General features: G+C 44.0%; 4 protein-coding genes across 4 annotated transcripts; 3 read left to right on the top strand and 1 right to left on the bottom strand.

Annotated features, from left to right (window-relative positions):
- Positions 1-2,743: 2,743 nt before the first annotated feature.
- Positions 2,744-3,400, top strand: mRpL51 (mitochondrial ribosomal protein L51). Its single transcript, XM_017141874.3, has one exon. The coding sequence runs from the start codon at positions 2,837-2,839 to the stop codon at positions 3,359-3,361; it is 525 nt and encodes a 174-aa protein (XP_016997363.2). The 5' UTR covers positions 2,744-2,836; the 3' UTR covers positions 3,362-3,400.
- On the bottom strand, positions 3,347-5,044 carry PIG-U (phosphatidylinositol glycan anchor biosynthesis class U). Its single transcript, XM_017141873.3, has 4 exons — positions 4,814-5,044; positions 4,126-4,750; positions 3,795-4,066; positions 3,347-3,741 (listed from the first exon to the last, which is right to left on the bottom strand). The coding sequence occupies exons 1-4, from the start codon at positions 4,941-4,943 to the stop codon at positions 3,488-3,490; spliced, it is 1,281 nt and encodes a 426-aa protein (XP_016997362.2). The 5' UTR covers positions 4,944-5,044; the 3' UTR covers positions 3,347-3,487.
- A 651-nt stretch (positions 5,045-5,695) lies between these two features.
- LOC108057566 (U3 small nucleolar ribonucleoprotein protein MPP10) lies at positions 5,696-8,342 on the top strand. The gene is made up of 3 exons (XM_017141872.3): positions 5,696-5,859; positions 5,931-7,659; positions 7,775-8,342. Exons 1-3 carry the CDS (start codon positions 5,765-5,767, stop codon positions 7,919-7,921), a joined length of 1,971 nt encoding a protein of 656 aa, XP_016997361.2. The 5' UTR covers positions 5,696-5,764; the 3' UTR covers positions 7,922-8,342.
- Positions 8,343-9,574: 1,232 nt separating this feature from the next.
- On the top strand, positions 9,575-12,750 carry LOC108057565 (ribosomal L1 domain-containing protein CG13096). Its single transcript, XM_070218577.1, has 2 exons — positions 9,575-10,995; positions 11,853-12,750. Exons 1-2 carry the CDS (start codon positions 9,679-9,681, stop codon positions 12,621-12,623), a joined length of 2,088 nt encoding a protein of 695 aa, XP_070074678.1. The 5' UTR covers positions 9,575-9,678; the 3' UTR covers positions 12,624-12,750.
- Positions 12,751-13,929: the final 1,179 nt, after the last annotated feature.

Consider the following 13,929-nt stretch of genomic DNA (forward strand, 5'->3'; position numbering starts at 1 on the left):
GAAAAAGGTAATTTGAAAGTGAGTTTCAATATGGGCTTAATGGCAACGTTGAGAGTACGGCACTGACAGGAAAGGTTATCCCTGACCTATCCTCCACACAAAAAAATTTCCTTGGAAAATTGACCAACAAAGATAGTTACGTAACTATTAAAATAGTTACGTGTACTTTGTTTTTGCTTTGGGTTTGTGTCTTTTCTAATTGCTATTTGTTTTTTTGCTATTTACTTAGTAGAATTGACAACTTTGCTGGTTGGGGCCTGTTTGACAATTATTACAGGTGATTTTACCAAGTTTTTTTTTGTGTGTAGTAGTATAAGACCTTCCAAAAGCCAGGAAGAGAAATGCTCAACTTTAAGTTGAGGTGTATTCATGTATTCATGAAAAAATAATTCTTTGAGATTGCAATGAGGGGAACTTTAGGGTAAAACCATATATTGTACACAAAAAAAATTTGCTTGGTAAAATTGACCAACAAAGATAGTTACGTATCTTTTAAAATTGTAACGTGTATTTTGTTTTTGCTTTGGGTGTGTGTATTTGCTAATTGTGTGTATTTTGTTGTTGTGGAATAACTATTTACTTAGTAGAATTGACAATTTTGCTGGTTGGGGCCTGTTTGACAATTATTACAGTTGATTTTACCAAGTTTTTTTTTTTGTGTGTAAGTATGTAACCGGTAGAAAGGTGTTTCCAACCCTATAAAAGTTTTGCTAGTTATACCTCTTACTCGTAGAGTAAGAGCATTATTGACCCTATAAAGTATATATATTCTTGATCAGGGTCACTAGCCGAGTCGATATAGCCATGTCCGTCTGTCCGTCCGTATGAACGCTGAGATCTCGGAAACTATAAAAGCTAGAGGATTGGTATTTGGCATGAAGATTCTTGGAGCTACTACGCAGCGCAAGTTTGTCACAAGAAGGTGCCACGCACCCTCTAACTAATCGCTTAAATACGATTTTAAAAATTTAAATATTTCGGAAAAGTAAAAAAGGAGAAATTTTTCAAATCGGACCATTTGTTAAAAAGTTATGCGTGATCATAGTTTTCTATCTCCATCTCCCTCGCACTCCCTTTACCTGAGTAACGGGTATCTGATAGTCGGGGCACCCGACTATAACGTTCTCTTTTGTTTTCTCTGCGTAGGTCCCTGCCCTATGCAAAGGATCCTTAACCTGTAGTCTACCAAAATTAAGCAGTTCAAATTAGGTAATCCCCTAAGAACTAATCAAAAGGTTACTATACGATTTACTACGGTTTACTACGATTTACTACGGTTTGCTACGGTTTACTACGATTTACTACGATTTACAACGGTTTGCTACGATTTACTACGATTTACTTCGATTTACTACGGTTTACTACGATTTACTACGATTTACTACGGTTTACTACGATTTACTACTATCTACTACGATTTACTACTATCTTCTACGGTTTACTACGATTTACTACTATCTACTACGGTTTACTACTATCTACTACGGTTTACTACGATTTACCACGGTTTGCTACGGTTTACTTCGATTTACTACGGTTTACTACGGTTTACTACGATTTACTACAGTTTGCTACGGTTTATAACAATTTCCTACGGTTTACTTCGATTTACTACGGTTTACTACGGTTTACTACGGTTTCCTATGATTTACTACGATTTACTACGATTTACTACGGTTTACTACGACTTACTACGGTTTGCTATGGTTTATTACGGCTTACTATGGTTTGATTTATGGTATGATTTACTATTGTTTTACTACGGTTCCCTACTTTACGAAGTCACTTAGTATATACTCCGGGAAATGACTTCGGCTACACTTCTAGAAGTCACTCAGAAGCGACTCCGTGAAGTGTCGCCGAAGTGACGTCTGGAAGTGACTCAGATGTGACTCGGGGTGTCGCCAAAATAACGTCTGGAAGTGACTTCGGCGACACTTCTGGAAGTCACTCCTGAGTGACTCCGGGAAGTGTCGCCAAAGTGACGTCTGGAAGTGACTTCGGCGACACTTCTAGAAGTCACTCAGGAGTGACTCCGGGAAGTGTCGCCGAAGTGACCTCTGGAAGTGACTCAGAAGTGACTTGGGGAAGTGTCACCAAAATAACGTCTGGAAGAGACTTCGTCGACACTTCTGGAAGTCACTCAGGAGTGACTCTGGGAAGTGTCGTCGAAGTGACGTCTGGAACTGACTCAGAAGTGACTCGGGGAAGTGTCACCAAAATAACGTGACTTCGGCGACACTTCCAGAAGTCACTCAGGAGTGACTCCGGGAAGTGTCGCCGAAGTGACCTCTGGAAGTGACTCGGGGAAGTGTCGCCAAAATACCGTCTGGAAGAGACTTCGGCGACACTTCTGGAAGTCTCTCAGGAGTGACTCGCCGAAGTGACCTCTGGAAGTGACTCAGAAGTGACTTGGGGAAGTGTCGCCAAAGTGACGTCTGGAAGTGACTCTACGGGAAGTGTCGCCAAAGTGACGTCTGGAAGTGACTTTGGCGACACTTCTGGAAGTCACTTAGGAGTGACTCCGGGAAGGACTTCGGTATCGCAGAAGACAATTCCACACGTATCTTCCAGAGTATATTCTGAGATACTCCATAAAGTAGTGAACCGTAGTAAAACATTGTAAGCAATAGTAAGCCATAGTAAAACATAGTAAAACATTTATAAATGACTACCCCTAATAAAATATTCGTTTAGGTGATAGTCAATACCGGCACTTTCGATAGCCGCCCGGCTACTTTAATCGATATATCAGCACGAACAGCTGTGCGCCCGTGTTTTTCGCCCATTTCCAGACTGTGTTTACAATTATCTAATCGTAAATTAAAATAGAGCCATGTCCTGGCTAGGAAGTGCGATTCAGAGGCTAGGCAGAGCCACGCTCCTGGCAGTGGGTGGAAAGCACCCAGCTCCTGTGGCATCTACGAGCTCCACCGTGCGGCAGTTGTCCCACGCAGAGCGCCGAGCACGCGGTCCCACTGTGCGGCGTTACGGCTACGAGGACAAGATCTTCAAGAGCGGACTGCTGCCCCATGTGGACAACGGCCACAAGCTGCCCATGCCCGTGTACCGGCCGAAGAACGCCTGGTCCAAGAAGCGCGCGCTGTTCGGCCAGAACGACTACATCGACATTCTCGGGAGCGATCGACTGCATCCGGTCAAGGTCCTCTACTCCCTGCCCTCCTGGCTGCGCGGCGTCTCCGGCAACGAGTACCAGGTGCTGCTGCGCAAACGCCGGCTGCTCGAGAAGTCCAAGTATCCGGTGGCCCGGCCCACCAAGTGGCGGGAAATGGAGAAGCGCATCCTCTACCTGTACAAGTTCCTCAATCGCAAGACCAAGACGGGCTTTTCGCATCAGTAGACCCATTAGGATCAAATAAAATGTTTTGTTTTAATCTGATATTGTTTGGAGTTCACTTATCTTAAGAGTATGCTTCTGTACAAAGTTCCTGGATTCCATTTCTCATCATACTGATACTTTTAATGCTCACTTCAGGACTATTCTCGCCTCCTCGCCGTCGATTATAATTTTCTGCCCATGGAACAGACAGAACTCGCGTTTAACGTGAGCAAACAGTAGATCGGTGATGAGGAATATCTGACCGGTGGAAAACGCTAGTGTGGCGCCAAAGTAGAAATTAGCATTGGCCGAGCCAGCATAGATCCACAAATGCCAAAGGGCGCCCATCATGGACAGGGTGACCAGGAAGAATGTGAAGACCACAAAGCCGTGGGCCATGACTGAAAAGCAATGCAAATAATTATTACAGCTGAGTTAGAGTTTAGTAACTTACATTTCCAGCATCTTTTCCATAGCGGAAGCAAGGCCAAATAGAAGCCCACATCGCCCAGGCTGGGATATGCTCGAAAAACGGCCATTAGAGCCACCAAGACGGTGGCCAGCAGAAGGGGCTCCTTGCGCAGTTTGATACTCAGTGGCACCAGGTACAATACTGTGGCATTCAATTGGAATGTGATCAGGAACATGGTGCGAAAGTGCTCAAACATTTCGGTGAAAAAGTACCAGAACAGGCCGATATTCGGCTGCAAATCGCGGAAATAAAATCTGTTAAAAGGAAAATATTAATACAGATTACCTAAATATAATTTTGTTTTAATACTCACATAAAACCCAGAGTGCCATCCAAGAAGTTCCAGCTGTTGAGCACGAAAAAGTTGGCCACCGCCACGCCCAGGCAGCTTACAGCAAACAGCAGCGATATAACCACACCCCTCTTAATGGAATTCCGTGAGAAAACCAGGAGAAGTGGAGCTATCAACACGACGGGATATAAACTGCGGACAGTCTCAAAGGCCAGGACCAGAAGGCACGGAAGGAGCAGTCCCTTCACCAGGCAGTAGAGGAAGAAAGCCAGGAACAGATTACTTATCACCGTCGAGGTCATGCCGATGCAACTCATCACGGTGAGGGGATTAAACAAATACGCCACGATCACCAGTTCCGGAATGTCGAACTTGTCCAGGGCGCTGAACTGCAGCTCCTCCGTGTCCCTCGCGTACTCCTTTCGCTCCACCTTCTGCTGATCCTGCTTTTTCTTCACAAATCGCAGGCTCATCGCATAAAGCAGGGCCGCCGTGAAGACGTCCAGAATGATGTAGAATATGGGCAAGAACTGCGGGTAGTTTTGGAACAATCCAGAGAGAGCGCTGAGGATCAGGGGCGACTCGTGGACCAGGTCGCCTTGGTAGGGATCAATGCCACTCTGCAGCAGGAAGATCCCCTCTTGCACTGCAAGGATATCACCATTCAGATACATATATGCAATATATGATGTGTACTTTGTTTACTCACTGCGCTTGTGTGAATTCAGTGGCGTCGCGAACTCCACCCGATTGCCAATCATCGCGGCCAGCGGCGTGCGGCAGAAGTAGAAGCGCACGGCGCCGCCCAGGAGGAGCAGTTTGAAGAACTTCGGATCCATCTTCTAGTTGGGCATGGGCATAGCTTTTTGGGAACGTCTGAGATCTGAGACTCCGCCTGAAAAAAGCCGCCTACAGCTGTCGTAGTGGTGGCCCAGGTCTTCGATATGTTTGCAGTTTTCGTGTCACGTTCCTTGGATTCCCGTCAGATGAGCTGACAAGTCAGCTATTTTTTAGATAAATTTAAACGAATTCGAATTTCAATACAAAAGAAATTAAATAAACTTGATTCAATAGAAAAGGTTTTTTAGATTCAAAATTTAGAAAATAACAGTTTCCTTAGCAAACAGATTGCCACGAGAAATAAACATTTTTTAAATACACTTACCTATTATTTCAACAAAAAAAAATAAAAGGAAATACTTACGGTGCTCTTAAATGGAGGGAGGGGCTATTGGAAAAATGTTTAAAAATCTTAAAACCTATGATAGGTTCACGAGTAGTATTTGTAATAAACGCGGTTATTTCTTTGTTTTAGTGTTGTTCGATTAGAAGTTTTTACTTGGTAGTTTTTGGTAAATTTTGAGAAGGTTTCACAAATTTCATATGAACTATTAAGAATTTATTAATTATAAAATATTAAACTCCACTGTGACAATTTGGGACTTTAATTTAACATGTTTGAAATTAAACCCGTTGGCCGCTAAAATTGGCGGAATTGAGAATTTTAGCGGGAATTCAGGGCTGGTCGAGATCATTTGGCTCGAAACCCGTTTCACCATCTGGCAACCCTGTTGTGTTGTTTTTTACTACTTTACCGCACTTGCTTTAACTCATATTTTAATAAACTAAATTAAGCACAGAAAGTACAATACAATTAAATATGATTGGAAGTAAGAAAACGAAGAAGGCGAACGTGTTTAAGGAGATAGCGGATAACTTCGAGCAGCTGACCAAGAATCCGGAGCGTTTCCTCAAGTTTGTTTTCCTCCCAGAGCAGCGCGCACGTGTTTTTTTTCAAACGAATTCTAAACAATTTTTAATTTCAGGCCGCAGCCGGAACAATTGGAGGCCATCGAGCAGCTAATCCAGCAGACCTACGCCGTGAGCATCAGCGGGGATGTGGCCAACAAGAAGGCCCTGCTGCCGGAATTGGTGCTGGACCAAATGGACGAGGAGCAGATCTGGCAGCAGCTGGAGATGCGCAACGAACTGGTGTTCCAACAGCTGCTGGAGCAAACTGCCCAGTTGACGGCCATGCGGGAGCAGCACCTGGGCATCGAACTGGACGACGGCGAGGAGGAGGAGCTGGGGGATGAGGACGAGGATCAGGAGGCCGAAGATTCAGCTGAAGATGAACAAGAACAGGAATCAGAATTCAGCGAAGAGGATGAAGGACAACAAAAGCAAAAGACCACATCTCCCAAGGATAAGAAGACCAAGCGAGGGCGCAAATCCATCGTGGACGACACCTTCTTCAAGCTGGACGAGATGAACGATTTCCTGGAGCAGGAGGACGCCAAGGAGATGCGCCGGCTGAACAGCAAGCGTCGCGTGGAGCAGGCCGACGACATAGATCACTATGCAGAGGATTTCGGATTGGGCGAGGATGAGGATGAGAATGTCAACTATGCGGACTTCTTCGACATGGACGAGGAACTGGAGCAGCATGCTAAAAAGCTAAGCAAAGGCAAGCAGAAGGATTTCTTTGATGGAAACGAAAGTGAGAGTGAGCAGGAAGAAGGTGAAGAGCCCGAGGAAGCCGAGTCAGATCAGAACGAAGAAGAGGCTGGAGAGGATCTAGAAGAGGCGGCCAGCGAAATAGATGAATCCGAATTTGTGGCCAAGAGTGGCATTGAACCAGCCAGCGATTCAGAATCGGATAAAGAGGAAGATGAAGATGAGGAGGAGCAGGAGCAGGAGGAACCTGCAGAGCTACCCTCCCAATCCTCCAATGAGATGAGAGAGGCTCGCCTGTTCCAACGCATCCGCGACTACGAAGACGTTGTCCTGGGCGAGAAGCCCTGGCAGCTGAAGGGCGAGGTTAAGGCGGCCAACAGGCCGCAGAACTCGCTGCTCGAGGAGATTCTCGACTTTGACTCGACCACCAGACCCGCGGCGCCCATTACAGAGGAGGATAATCGCTCCATCGAGGACATCATCAAGCAGCGCATTCGCGACAAGGCCTGGGACGACGTGGAACGCACAGTGCGACCTGTAAACACGCCACAGGAATACCGCAAGCAGCTTGTTCTGGACCAGGAAAAGTCCAAGCAGTCCCTGTCGCAGATCTACGAGGCGCAGTACCAGCGCGAGATGGATAAACTCAACCCCAATGGCGATGCCGATGACAAAACTGGCCCCGAACCCAAGGAGCACCAGGAAATCAAGAAGGCAATGCGCTCGCTCTTCCTCAAACTGGACGCTCTGTCCAACTTCCACTTTACTCCCAAACCGGTGGCGCCAGAGGTCAAGATTGTGACCAACACGCCGGCCGTTCACATGGAAGAGGTGGCTCCGTTGGCCGTGAGCGATGCCAAGTTGCTGGCACCCGAGGAAGTGTTCCGTGGACCCAAGCACGCTCCTCTGGGCAAGACAGAACGCGACCGGACGGACAAGAACCGCGAGCGCCGCAAGAAGAAGCAGAAGCAGCGGGCCATCAACTCGGCTCTGGAGCAGCGCGATCTTCAGCGCGCCAAGGAGGGCAAGGCGCCCACGAAGAAGGAGGCGGATGCCAAGCTGCTAAAGTCCATCACCAAGAATCGCAATGTTGAGAAGGTAACTAAAAATGTTTTGGTTAATTAAAAAGACTTTAGATGATGATTTCCTCAATTTTGTCAAATGAAATTGTTTTAGCTTAAACTACAATACTAATACTAAATTTCCCTTGCAGATCAACGCGAACAGCGACGACAAGGGTGCTCTGAAGTCCTCGAAGGCGTTCTTCAACAAATTGCAGGACACCACGGCGGCCACAGCATCCAACAAGCGTCCGAAAAAGGATCCCGCCAAGGCGAATGCCAAGAAGCTAAAGCTTTAAATGTACATTTTAAGACTCCTCCAACTGGTAATTGCCTTCAGCCAACCAAGTTTCTCGTCTCCAGTCACGTGCCAGAAAATGGGCATAAGCACACATAGGATTCCTGGTTGCAAGAATAACTTTTGCGGGTCCTGCGAGTCTAGGGAGTCCTCAATTTGGGGCTCCATGGGAGCTGCCATGCGCCGGCACTTTTAATGTTCCATGTGCCAGTGTCCTGCGTGTGCGTATGTGGTGTGTGGGCGATTTGCGATTTGCGTGTGGCTGTGTGTGAGTCAAGGACATTCGGTGGCCTGGTGTGGCGATTAGGCACGCGTGTCGTGTGCGGAATATGACTATTTTTAGAATTATTTACTTAAAATAAACTGTTTGCTATGTAAATAGATCCCTAATTAAAGGAAGCTGCAAAGTTCGCAACTTAAAATACTTTCTTATATTTCTTTAAACGAATCTTGTCTGGTTTTATTTCATACGTATTTTTCAAGGAATTTGAAACAAAATTCAAGCCAAAATACGCCTAAGAGGATTTCCGTGTTACACCCAATTAAAATCGATTGCTTTAATTAAAAAAATTAAATATTAAATTATTATTATTATATTCAGATTTTTGATATAACCCTCATTTGGTACTTATAATTCGGAGCCTCTAGTAAAATATATGTACGTTTAAAATCTATTTTGTGGATAGTATCGTTATCCGTTAGATTTCGAAAACTTGTCAAATAATGTATTGATTTAACGAACCAGAAAACCGTTTGTCTGCATGTTTAATGTAAATTAGGGATAAAACCTTAAAAACGTATGAGGTTACAGAATTTAAAGCCTACTTTAAATTAAACAGGCGGACGAGAGAACGGATCAAATATTTCAACTCGGGATACGAATTTATTCGAGACTCAAACCAACCCAGTGGTGAAACTACTTCTATTAAAGTTCTGATTTCACCCTCTTGGCTTCGTTTTTGGAATATATTTCATACATTTTAGTCGAGCTATGCAGTTGTAAACGCTAGTTTAAAATGTAAAACGGCTTTTAGTTTATTTGGATATTGCCTAAACTTGATGAATTTGTAGGGGGATTCCCTAAACTGTTGAATTGCTGAATTGTTGAAAATTCAACAGAAAATTTCAGCAATTAAGGGAACGACCCAAAATGGTTCCTGTTGAACCAAACAGCTTTTCAAACAGCTTTTATTTGTTGAAAAATTTCACGGAACTTAAAGCATGTAAAATTTGATTTATTATTGCTAGTTGCTGTCTAAAAGTGTTACCAAGGTAAAAAGAACCACAAATATGCCTTCTAAGTTGATTTTAAAATAAAAATTGCGTACTGGTGATACTAAAATGTTACAGAGTTGCCACGACCTTTAAAAACAGGCGACAACTCTGGCTTTTCAGCAATTCAACAAAATTTTCATCAGCCCCGAGGCTGTTGAATTGCTAAAATTTCTGAAAGTTGACTTTGTATGGAACAGCTGATTAACAGCTGACCAAAATTCAACAATTCAGCAATTCAACAGTTTAGGGAATCCCCCTTACATGAAACAGTTAATAAACAGCTTACCGAAATTCAACATTCCGCAATTCAACAGTTTAGGGAATACCCTATTTGATGATGCCCGCCAAACATCGATATTTCGAAAACATCGATAACATCTATGTTGGCATCGCTGTTTCTTCACCTCTATTAGCACGTGTGGTTGTGTTTTATTTAAAAAATAATTTTGCCCGAGTTAATACGCATCAGTCGCCCGAATTAAGATGGTTAAAGTACAGAAACCGCAGCCCAAGTCGCTGAACAAGAGCGCCAGCATCGAGGGCGTGGTCAAGAAGAAGGGCAAGGCGGAGAAGTCCAAGAAACTGCCTGTGGAAGCCACATTGGATTTGGTTAGCAGCAAAAAGTCAAACAACGCGGCGGCGAAAAAAACAGATGCCGCCAAAAAGGTGCCAAAGGTGTCCAAAAAAGAAGCCGACAAGAAGCAGCCAAAAGCGGCTAAGAGGCCACTGATTCTGGCTCCTCCGGAGTCGCCGGCTGCTCCCCAGCCAGCGGAGAAGAAGTCCAAGACAAAGCCGGCTCCAGTGGCCAAAAAGAGTGCTGCCAAGAAGCCCCTGATCTTGGCTCCTCCCGAGTCGCCAGTGGCACCCAAAAAACAAGAGAAGAAGGCCAAAGCAGCTTCAGTTGCCGGCAAAAAAGAGCCAGCTCAGTCTAATAAGTCTGTCCAGGATGCTGCCCCGGTAAAGAAGTCAGCCCCGGCTACTGCTCCCACCAAGAAGATTGCTCCTCCAGCCAAGAAGTCGGCTCCAGCTGCTCCAGCAGCCAAGAAGTCGGCTCCAGGTGCTCCACCAGCGAAGAAAAACCAGAAGCCAGCTGCTGAGGCACTCAAAAAAACACAAAAAACCGCGAAGGGGGCACCGCAAGCCAAACCCGCCAAGGCTCAACCAGCTGCCCAGCTCCAAAAGAAGACCAAGCCGGTGCAGAAGCTTTCCAAACCGGCCAAGGCGCCCAAATCCAAGAAGCCTTTCAACAAGTCCAAGCCCGGACAGGCCAAGACCGCCAAGAAAGAGCCGGTAAAGGCCAAGAAGCCCGTTGAGCTGACCTTCGAACTGAAGTCCTTTGACGAGAAGAGGTACCAGGAGATTGTCAGCGAGAATAATGTGACTAAAGTCTGCCAGGCCCTGAAGACTTTGGTGTCTGAGGAGGTGGCCAAGAAGAAGACTACCTCGATCTTCAGCGACTATCGTTACGTGCTGCAAGTGAGCAGCTACAAGATTGCCAGCTGCCCCAAGCGCATGGTCAAGTTGAACCTGAAGCATTCGCTGGTCGGAAGCGACGACGATGTGGCCCTCATTGTGACCGATTTGCAGCGTGGTGCCAAGTTCGACTCCGATCCCACCAAGCAACACTACGAGGATCTGCTGCGAGAGGCCGGCGTGAAGCAGCGTCTCACCATTGTGCCATTCAACCAGCTGCGCAACGATATGGGCTCTTTCGAGGCCAAGCGCAAGTTCCTCAACAGCTACGACTACCTGTTGTGCGACGGTCGCCTCTCGGGCCAAGCCAGTGCCTTTTTGGGCAAGGTAAGAGATCTGCCTGCTAATGAGTGTGTTCTAAGGAAACGAAAGTATCCTCCTTTTGTTAAAAAATAATCCATACAGGCGGTCACGTAGACCAAAAATGTGTTTAGAAAAATGGAGATCTACGTACTTAGGATTATCTCAATCCGTGCTTAAAAGTGGAACAAAATTTGGTTTAAATTACAATATATAAGATCTGATAGTAATAGGAAATTGCATACACAATTTAGGAGTTTTTAGACCTTAAAGAAAGCGTTTATCTTATTTATATTGCTATAGGGTAAGAAATTCTCAACTGGGCATATGAAATAATGGATTTTCTTGGGTAAACTCGGGTACCTCGAAGAGTTTGCCTTGGTTATCATTTGTGATATTTTTTATTAATTTTTTGGTGTCAATTTAGGGGCGCTATGAATTTTAGAAGTTAAGAACTTAAAAAATGTTAGTATATCTCGGGAACGGCCAAGAGGAACAACGTGGAACTTTACACGGGGAATTAGGAAAATATTTTTTTAATTTTTTGTTTGCCAAAAAGTCTGAATTTTAATTATTTTAAATTTCCTATCGCGGTTTTGTAAGTCTTCTTCATCCTATATAATCAGCTCAACTATCCAAGATTGTCCACCTCATAACCAACTTAATTTACCCGAAGAAACATTTTGGTTCCTTTTTATCATTTCCGTGATATTTAATTTTTTTCCTTAATATAAGAAAAAACCTATTTATTTTTCCGAGTACAATTCTTACATGTTTAAGATGCAAGTTTGCACAACTCAATTACTCACTGATATTATGCACATATATTAATATCATAATTTTATATAACTATTTATAAGTAATATTTTTTCTTACTATTACAGCAAACCCAGAGACCCAGCAATGTGCTCCATGCCGTCCGTCTGAGCAAGGACAACGATAAGCTGCCTCAGGAGGTGACTCGCGCTCTTTCTCGCACTGCATTCAGGCAGCTGGCCAAGGGAGATCTGACCTCTATTCCGGTCGGCAACCACGAGATCAGCCCCGAGCAGCTGGCCGAGAACATTCTGTTCGTAAGCAAGCAACTCCAGCAGGTCTATCCCGGTGGCCTGGCCAACATCCGGTCGATGTACCTCAGGATCGATATAACAGGCACCTCGGCGCTACCGCTGTATGTCAGCATGTGCGCCCCGCCGGCGGATACGCCCTATGTCGTGGGCCCTCGGGAACAGCGTATGCTGAAGCTGAAGAAGCAGGCCAACGAAGTGCTGTCCAAATTTGCCCTGACCAAGGATGCAGAGTTCATCAAGCTGACCAGGGATCAGGTGAAGCGCAAGGCCGAGCTGCGCGAAGAGAAGGCTGCTCTGCTGGCCGCTGATGCTGCTGCTCCCAAGGACAACGATGGCGAAGACACTGCTGTGCCCACAAAGAAGGCGCGCAAGGATTCGAGCAGCGAGGGTGCCAAGGCCGAGGCAGAATCCGATGAGGAGGAGGAAGGCGAGGATGCGGAGGACAGTGCCGGCGAAAGCGGCGAGGATGGCGACGACACCGACGAAGATGATGATGATGAAAATGACGATGATGATGACGACGAGGACGACGATGAGGAAGATGATGACGAGGAGGATGATGATGAGGATGAGGACGATGAGTAATGCGCCAGCCTCATTGCTCTTCGTTAGTTCTAGTTTTATTTCTATATATGCAAACCTATCTTGCTATAATTCCGTTTGCAATTTTTACAACAGTTTTAAGTAATAAACGAATGTTTAAGTATGGAAATACTTGTGTTCTTTTGTTATATACTAACACTATTATTATTAACAGGACAAAGGATTGATCAATAATTCTCACTTTGTTCCCAAAAGTAGTAGTAAATTAATTTTGTGCTCTGCGAAATCGTTTTTAAAGTAGGAAAGTAAAACTTGACCATTGGCAGTTTTTCCGGTAAATAAATAAACTAATATTTTTCGCATAAATTTGAATTATTAAAATACATATAATTTTGTTTAAAGCTCGTTTCATAAAATTTTGGTTTGATTGCATTTTTAAATTGTATCACTATTACAAAAAATATAAACCAAAAATTCAAGAAGTGCACTTATTAATCATTTAACAATTTTTTTTTTGATTAACACCATTTTTTCTTTGATTTAAGAACATTTGATGTCCATTTTATGACCAAAAGATCTATGTTTACAATGATTTTTTAATTTTCAAATGTTTTTTCTTGTGTAGTACTATAAATACGAAATAATCTGAAAATAGCAATTATCATGCACAAAGTTAATTGAATACAATCAAATGTATTTAATTGTCGCTGATATGCAAATCAGTAAGGAAAAATCGTTTAAAAAACATTTATGATTGCAAACCCAATGGTTTGCAATGGATAGCCATGAATATTCACATAAACCGTTATCTGCACATTCTCAAATCAGGCATGAACCTTTCGGTCGCCGATTTTGAATGCCTTTTCCAGATTGCTTGTTTGTGGAAAATGGCTCAGATTCCTTTTTGAAGTATCGCATCTCAAAAGTGGATGCCAACCACCCTTCGTGGCATCCTTTGTGGTCATAAAATCCAAATATGCATTATGCCCCCGCACTCTCTGCCCAGCGGGAAGCTGCAACGTGTACACACGCAACAAAGTCAATTTTAGTTTTCATTAGAACTTATTTATATGCATGCGTATTTTTCTATCAACCCTGTTCCAGATTTTGCTTTAATATTATTTAGTTTATTACTTTCTGCCAAGCATTCTGCATACGACAGCTAGAAAATTATTTGCTGAAATGCCAATGACATTTCAGATTTTGGACTAAGAACATTTTTGGTTTGATAATAATTATTTTGTAGCTACACCTCAGAATTAAATCTATTCTAACCTTTACTATTAGGGCAAATCCTCCATCCTTAATCAGAATTTTGATTTGGCTAAAATAATATAATTCTAGCCAC

This window comes from Drosophila takahashii, chromosome 2L (genome assembly GCF_030179915.1).
Source record: "Drosophila takahashii strain IR98-3 E-12201 chromosome 2L, DtakHiC1v2, whole genome shotgun sequence".
Taxonomy (NCBI): Eukaryota; Metazoa; Arthropoda; class Insecta; order Diptera; family Drosophilidae; genus Drosophila; species Drosophila takahashii.